The 7,572-nt window shown below is 39.8% G+C and overlaps 1 protein-coding gene across 1 annotated transcript in view; it reads right to left on the reverse strand.

The window, feature by feature from the left end:
- Window positions 1-5,974, reverse strand: part of LOC141106080 (uncharacterized) — a 62,900-nt gene extending 56,926 nt beyond the window's left edge. The window contains exon 1 of the mRNA XM_073596481.1: window positions 5,608-5,974. Coding sequence (XP_073452582.1) covers window positions 5,608-5,656 — 49 coding nt within the window. The 5' untranslated portion in view covers window positions 5,657-5,974. The remainder of the gene's footprint in view (window positions 1-5,607) is intronic.
- Between the last annotated feature and the right edge of the window lie 1,598 nt (window positions 5,975-7,572).

Raw genomic sequence — 7,572 nt, forward strand, 5'->3', positions numbered from 1 at the left:
GTATGATAAAGTTTGAAAAACAAAATCATAAATTATAATATAATAAATAACTATAAATTATTATAACAAATAATAATATAATTATAATAAAAATTATTCAATAATGTAATCAAATCAAAAACACTGAAATTTGCTCAGTTACAGAATTGTCGCTGTCATTACTTTTAGTGTTTGATGACGGCTTTCCCCACGATTCACTATCGCTCAATTCTGCAAGTGATTCTAATTTATTATCGCTGTTTTCTAGCTGGTCTAAAACCACTTTTGATGTAAAGGGACGGTTTTGGTTGCTATGGACAATCTCCAGTTTCCAGGCAGAAAAAATAGTATTTATAATATAAAACTGCATGTAGGGCACTGGACAGACCACTAGGGACAAAAGGGATGTGAAATAATTTGATACAGTAATGTAATCTGTAAGATTACAGTGTACTGTATATGTATTGTGTGTTTTACTTTTTGAATTTGGTGCCGTTGTCTGTCCCCGTACGTTGCAACGCTCGCAGGGAGCGGAGCTCGGCTCCGTGATAGATCGAGCGGAGGACGGCTCGCACACAGTGCAGGGAGACATCGCAGGATCCTGGGGACAAGGTAAGTAAGCTGTACCTGCATCCTGCGATGCAATCCCGAGTGTGACTCGGGGTTACTGCTTTTGGTGAAAATCCACCCTGAGCCACACTCAGGAATACCATCAGGGGGGTTAAATTCCTAATCTACATGCTTGTTCTCGGTTGGTGACTTAAAGTACTGAAGTTAGATACTGCCAGGCAACTATCTTTATTAAAAGGAGGCCAGCAATGGAAGTCCCTATAATTCCCTTTAAATGTTGGCCTCTTGTTTATGAGTCCTCCATGGGCCAAGCTCCTTTGCTAGTCCTCCAAGGGCTCCACTTCTTGACTAGTCCTCCATGGATCCCACCTTTCTCCTATATGAACAAGACGTAACCTCTCTATAGATATTAGACACTGGTCATAAAAACACTATTCTTGTGGAAATCCATTCTTTTTAATTACTAGCTCTCTTTCTAAAGATCTGCCAACATCATTTAATACTTAGCTTTAAGCCATAAACAGATATCAGACTAAAGATAACAAGCTTTAAAAGACTTGCCTATCACTATTGTCAATAAACACTGTATTGGAAACACTGCAAATTTTTCATCATCCTCAGGTGAGGCCGGCCATACACAGTGCGAATTTCTTTCCTGCAACCATGGATTGCAGGAAAGAAATTTGCACGATTCTGCCATCAACACAGACAGTGCTGACAGGGGCATCCCTCCTGCTGAGCAATTGTCTGTTCTGGGCGGGGGCAGGCGGTGGAAGCCATCCTTGCAAGGGGAAGACAATGATTATTGCTGGCGGATATACCAGCCACTAGCAATAATTGCAAGAGAATCCAGCAGGCTGGTTGTACCCAAGTTGATCGATCAATCAACTTGGTACATTCAGCCTGCCCATTAATGGTTCAAATCTCGGCCGGATCCTGCTAAACTGGCCAAGATTTGAACCGTGCATGGCCCGCCTAACGCTTGGAGGCAACATTGAGTAGTAAAAACAACGGTTTTGTTTTCTATGGTGAGAAAAGAACATTAGCCTAAAGCTGCTGGCTGAACAAAGGAAGTCTAAGGCCGCATACACGCGGTCGGACTTTTCGACCGGACTGGTCCGACAGACTTTCCAGCGGACTTTCGACAGACTTTTGACGGACTTCCGATGGACTTTTTAATGAACGGACTTGCCTACACACGATCACACCAAAGTCCGACGGATTCGTACGTGATGGCGTGCACCGGACTAAAATAAGGAAGTTGATAGCCAGTAGCCAATAGCTGCCCTAGCGTCGGTTTTTGTCCATCGGACTAGCATACAGACGAGCGGATTTCTGGGCCTGGCGGAGTTACGACGTAAAGATTTAAAGCATGTTCCAAATCTAAAGTCCATCAGATTTGCGACTGGAAAAGTCTGCTGAAGGTACAGTGAAGCCCACACACGATCGGATTGTCCGCCGGATTTGGTCCGTCGGCGTCCGTCGGACAAGTCCAGTCGAAAAGTCCGACCGTGTGTACGCTGCATAACAGATTTCTCCATCTACCTTAAACAGCACAGATATATGTATCTCCCCTGATAGCTATTGTTTCTGACAGCCAGGATCCATGGTGGTCAAAATACCCAAACAGTGGCTTCACCTAATTGCATGCAGTCACTGTTGTGCCGAAAATTTTCCACCTGGCTCCTTTAAAAAAGTTAATTGAACAAAACCTCCACTGACATGTGTTGGGGTCCTGCTCCTTCATCACGGACTCCTTTACATCTTGTCTCTTGCTGAACTACTAAAACCATCCATTGGGGCTAGAGATGCTAGAGGTGCGCTAAAACGCAAGGAGGGACGCACAGCAGCTAGAATCCCCTGTGTACAGAGGGCCTTAATATGCCAGTACTTGTTCTGCATGAGGAAATCAATTAGTAAAAAAGAAAAGGATACGGATGATAGTTATGGAGCCTGCTCCTTCAGAAAGAAGTCAACAGTGGGTGCTCCTACATTTCTATTTTGCCAGGTTTCCTTGAAGCATTCCAAGCCCTCCAGTGTTGGGCTTGACAGGTGCATTTCAGCATATGTGATAGAAATGTAGGTTTGGGACATACTACATTTTAAGTAACCTTTTTTATAAATGCAGAATAAATAATTGTCAGGTCTACTAAAACAAATCATTATTAGTAGATTCTCTGTACAAGCATTGACTATACTGAATGCACCTTATGTCTCCAAATCCCCAGTTTTATATATGTATGCTTAATATGTAGGTTTCAGTAACGGACTGTGAAATCCTCAAGCTCTCATACAGTAGGCGAATAAGTGGAATATTCCAATTTCAGAGATTAGCGAGAGTATGCTAGATCACTTGGCTGGTTTTCCAGAGGTCGCTGGTGTTATTGTTTTCCATTAGTCTGGCTCAGATCAGGTTGTAACTCTTATAATGAATACTGCTGTTCTATGGAGAATTTCACACCTTGCTAGAAGAGATGACATTTCAAAAAGCTGGATGGATAAGGTGAGCTGAGACTCCATCTGATTTATCAGTTGTTCCCTAGCAGTTCTCTTCCTGCAATTCTCAGGATTTACAAAACCAAGTTGTACACTGTCATGCAAATTAAAAAACAACAGTCATTTAAATCACATTCTAAACTAAAGACTGGCATTAGACCAGGAGATAAGAAGAATGATGGATTACCAGTAGATAAAAAACAGCAAACAAAAAAAATGGTCTGTGATAAAAAAAGTGTTGCCAAAAAGACATCAAAGCCCTGTTCCCACTCATTCATATGAGGTGATGATTAAATCTGATGCATCATTTGGAAAGATCAGACCATGTAGGACTTCACTATCATGACCCTAAATTCTCACTATCTACAAACCAACAGGACAGCAATGGGCAGCACTAGGATATTTCAATCGCCCAACATTATGTTACATAGTTACAGCACATGGTTAGTCAGGTTGAAAAAAGACACAAGTCCATTTAGTTCAACAAATAATAAAAAATAAATAAATCATACAATCCCATATACACAATCCTTCACCCACAGTCGGTTTGCACTTAGTATTAGCACTGTGCAACTTTAAAAAGAAGAGAATATGAGATGAATTGCTCCTTGGATTCTGCTCATCTGATGCACTGACCATTTATTAGTGGTGTTGCTTGAAAATCCATTAACTGCAGTAGTGCTTCTTGGCACAGCTAACATCAGGTTAACATTCAGAACATAGTGTTCTTACTTTTGTTACTAACGAGAAAAAAAGGAAAGAAGTAATTGAGCTATAACGTCACTAATCTATCATCCACCAGCAGTCCATAAGGTACCAGTAATGTACAGCAAACCTGCATGTTTGGCTCCGGATATAGGGAGAAATTCATGGCAGATGGTTCAATGGTTCACTTGCTCTTACTTATCACATTGCTTTATAAACCAGCAGTGGACTTTTCAAAGTTCCTTGACATTTTTGCAAAGCTATTTCCAATATGCAATACATTATATATACCATATGTTCCAGAATAAGAGCATGTGATTCCTAAACAAACTTTTGTATACCTTTAATAAGTAACACCTAATTTAGGATTTGTAACTTGTGATTTAAAGGTTTACCAGACCAGTGAAGCTGTGTTTGGCCACAAATTAAAGATTTTCTTGAATTTTCCTTTAATCTTTACTTAAGCAATCCTGTCTGTCAAACATTATTAGCCTCGGTTCACACCAGAGGCGGCACAACTTGCAGGTCGCCTCACCGAGGCGACCTGCACACGACTTCCCGGGCGACTTGTAAAACGACTTCTGTATAGAAGTCTATGCAAGTCGCCCCAAGTCGCCCCCAAAGTTGTACAGGAACCTTTTTCTAAGTCGGAGCGACTTGCGTCGCTCCCCCTAGAATGATTCCATAGCACAGAACGGGAGGCGACTTGTCAGGCGACTAGGCCGCTTTTTTTTTTGTTCAATGTGACTTTTCACACATTCATATTGCACTCAGAGCTGTAGTGGGATTTACAACAATCAAGAGAACTGCCCTGTGTTCATATTAAAGATTTATTTAGATAGGTATTTAAAAAATATAGGAACTTCTGTGCATGACTGCTTGTTTGAAACAAATACAGATTCACTTGACTTAATTATGTCCTCTGTGTACAAGCTGTAAACTTAAGCTGGCCATACATGAATTGATCTCTAATGGAAGTCGAATGGATTCCTCCATCCTCTGAATGAAGGACTCTTCCCTGCCAGCTGTTGTATGCAGACAGCCACAACACTTGTGGCTATCTGAATACCCAAATAGTGACTACATCTGATTGGATGCAGCCACTGTTCAGCTGACAATTTTTTACCCACTCTTTTGATTTTTCAATTGAAGTTTGTTGAGCCGATTGCTGCTGACAAGGTCACCCAAACCTGGAATTTTGGCCAATTCAGCCTTGTATGGTCAGCTATGATAGGGTTAATTTGAGAAGAAGGTAGGTTGTGCACCTAAAAAAGTATAATGTTAGTAAATGAGGTGAAACTGTATTCAATTTGAATATCCAATCAACTGCGAGAGAAATAAAAAAATATATATTTTTGGTAGAACATGATTAGGTATTCTAAGTCAAGACAACTTCACCTTATTTAATAACATTCACTTTTCAAAGTGAACGTACACCTTGCTAAGTGAACAGTCTGTATTCTTTAGTAAGTCGCCCGCACTTCCTATATTTAGCTGCTGTAACTTCTATCTGCTTTCCATATATATGCTAAATCAGTGCGCAGCTCATCCCCACAGTTATTACATTTTGTATCAATTGACCTTCCCTTTAAATTGTAAGCTCTAAGGAGCAGGGCCCTCTGATTCCTCCTGTACTAAACTGTATTGTAACTGCACTGTCTGTCCTTATGTTGTAAAGCGCTGCGCAAACTGTTGTCGCTATACAAATCCTGCATAGTAATAATAATAATAATAATATCACAGTATTATGCAAAGTTGCAATTTTGCTGTTAAAACATAAAACTGTATAAATACAAAGAGTGTAAAAACAAAAAGCAGCAAATATATCCATCAATATGCCAAACTCTTAAGACATACCTCTCTTCCAATGTGGCAGAATAGCAAAGGTCTTATGCCAGTTAAACATTGTCTCCCTCCAACAAAGTCAATTTTGAGGTTTCTGCACTTCTCCAGAAGGTAGGGACTTAACAGGACCTGGATCTTCCCTGCACAATGTTACTTTTTTTTCTAATGTAAAGCTTTAAATTCTCCTTTTTCTCTATCAGTATCCATGATTGTCAGCATTGCTGAGCTCTCTCTCCGCACAATGTAAAAAGGAGCCAGTTTCCAGCTGTAAGGAGAACTGGAGGCTGGATTCTTGTCTCAGCTACAGAGGAAACTGAACTAAGAGCTCAATCAGTGCTGGCTTTTTCAGAGGCTGTGTTTCTGAACTGTAGGTGGCTCCCAGCCAGGAGTGAGTAAAAAAAAAAAAAAAAGGGAGCAGCCCATAGGAATTTATCTCCCTTGCTTGATAAGCCAAGATGACTAGATGGGTTGAAACCAAGTCTGTTATGAGTGCACCCCTGAACATGCCTCAGATATTACACAATTATTAGCTGTACTGTTCAAATAACGTTAACATAAAAGAAGTAAAATATGTGCAGTAAAGGATGTGTCGTAATCGGCTGTAAAATCTCCTACAAACAGAGATGCTAGATAGGGTACCTGTGGCTAAATGTTCTTTTATTGTGTGGGTTGTGTATAAAGCAGGAAAAAAAAAAAAAAAAACACAGTGTTTGTGTTGCTTTTTTTTTTAAGATCGGAACACCAGTGCATTTTTCATCTGGGATGGGACAATGCACACAGCTTCTGAAAGATAATGCTGCAATGTATCCATTAGTAAAAAGAATAGACAACTTGTATGTTTGCTTGCTGTATTTTTGTGCATACGCAAGTGTATATGAGCATATATGTGTAAATTGCAATACTGACAGCTTGAAGAGGATGAAGAACAATTTAACGTGTGTATAAGCAAGGTCATAGGTGTGCGCAGCCTATTGCATTAGGGTGTGCACCCCAAAGCTCAAACACATATATATATATATATATATATATATATATATATATATATATGCATTGGACAGTGTAAGTAGAGCACTGGATGTGTCAGTAGGGCAAAATTATTATTATTATTATTATTATACAGGATTTATATAGCGCCAACAGTTTTACGCAGCATTTTACAACTTAAGGGTAGACAGTACAAATACAATACACTTTAATACAGTAGGAATCAGAGGGCCCTGCTCGTTACAATCTAAGAGATTGGTGTCAGTAGTTTATTTTTATCTTGTTTTATTTATTTATTTTTTTAGATTTTTTTTTTTCAATGTTATTTTTTATTATTATTATTATTTTTTTTTAAGAGCCCCATTGGGGGGTTTTGGTGAAATATCAGGGTGTCTAAACAGACCCCTGATGTCTCATTTTTGAGACAGAGAAAAGGGACTGAGGACAGAGATTCCCCAGTGGTACACTGCGCAGCACCTACGCTGCAGCCAAAGAGCAGCAGGGCAGTGTGACTCCACCGTAAAACAGCAATTCCAAAGAATTAGTGAAACCATTCAGCAAGCTAATAAACATTTTAATAAATGTGCATGCAATGGTGGTTATTTACGAAAGGCAAATCCACTTTGCACTACAAGTGCAAACGACAAGTGCAAAGTGCACTTGAAATTGCACTGAAAGTGCACTTGGAAGTGCAGTCGCTGTAAATCTGAGAAGTAGATTTAAAATGAGGGGAAGGGGAAGCTCTGCTGATTTTATTATCCAATCATGTGCAAGCTAAAATGCTGTTTTTTATTTTCCTTGCATGTCCCCCTCGGATCTACAGCGCCTGCACTTCCAAGTGCATTTTCAGTGCAATTTCAAGTGCACTTTGCACTTGTAGTGCAAAGTGGATTTGCCTTTAGTAAATAACCCCCAACGTATTTTTTTCCTTAGGGAATAGGAAATTAAAATGGGATTTTTTTTTGCTGTTCGTATCCAATTGATGAGCTTTCC

Source organism: Aquarana catesbeiana, linkage group LG08 (genome assembly GCF_042186555.1).
Source record: "Aquarana catesbeiana isolate 2022-GZ linkage group LG08, ASM4218655v1, whole genome shotgun sequence".
NCBI classification, from domain to species: Eukaryota; Metazoa; Chordata; class Amphibia; order Anura; family Ranidae; genus Aquarana; species Aquarana catesbeiana.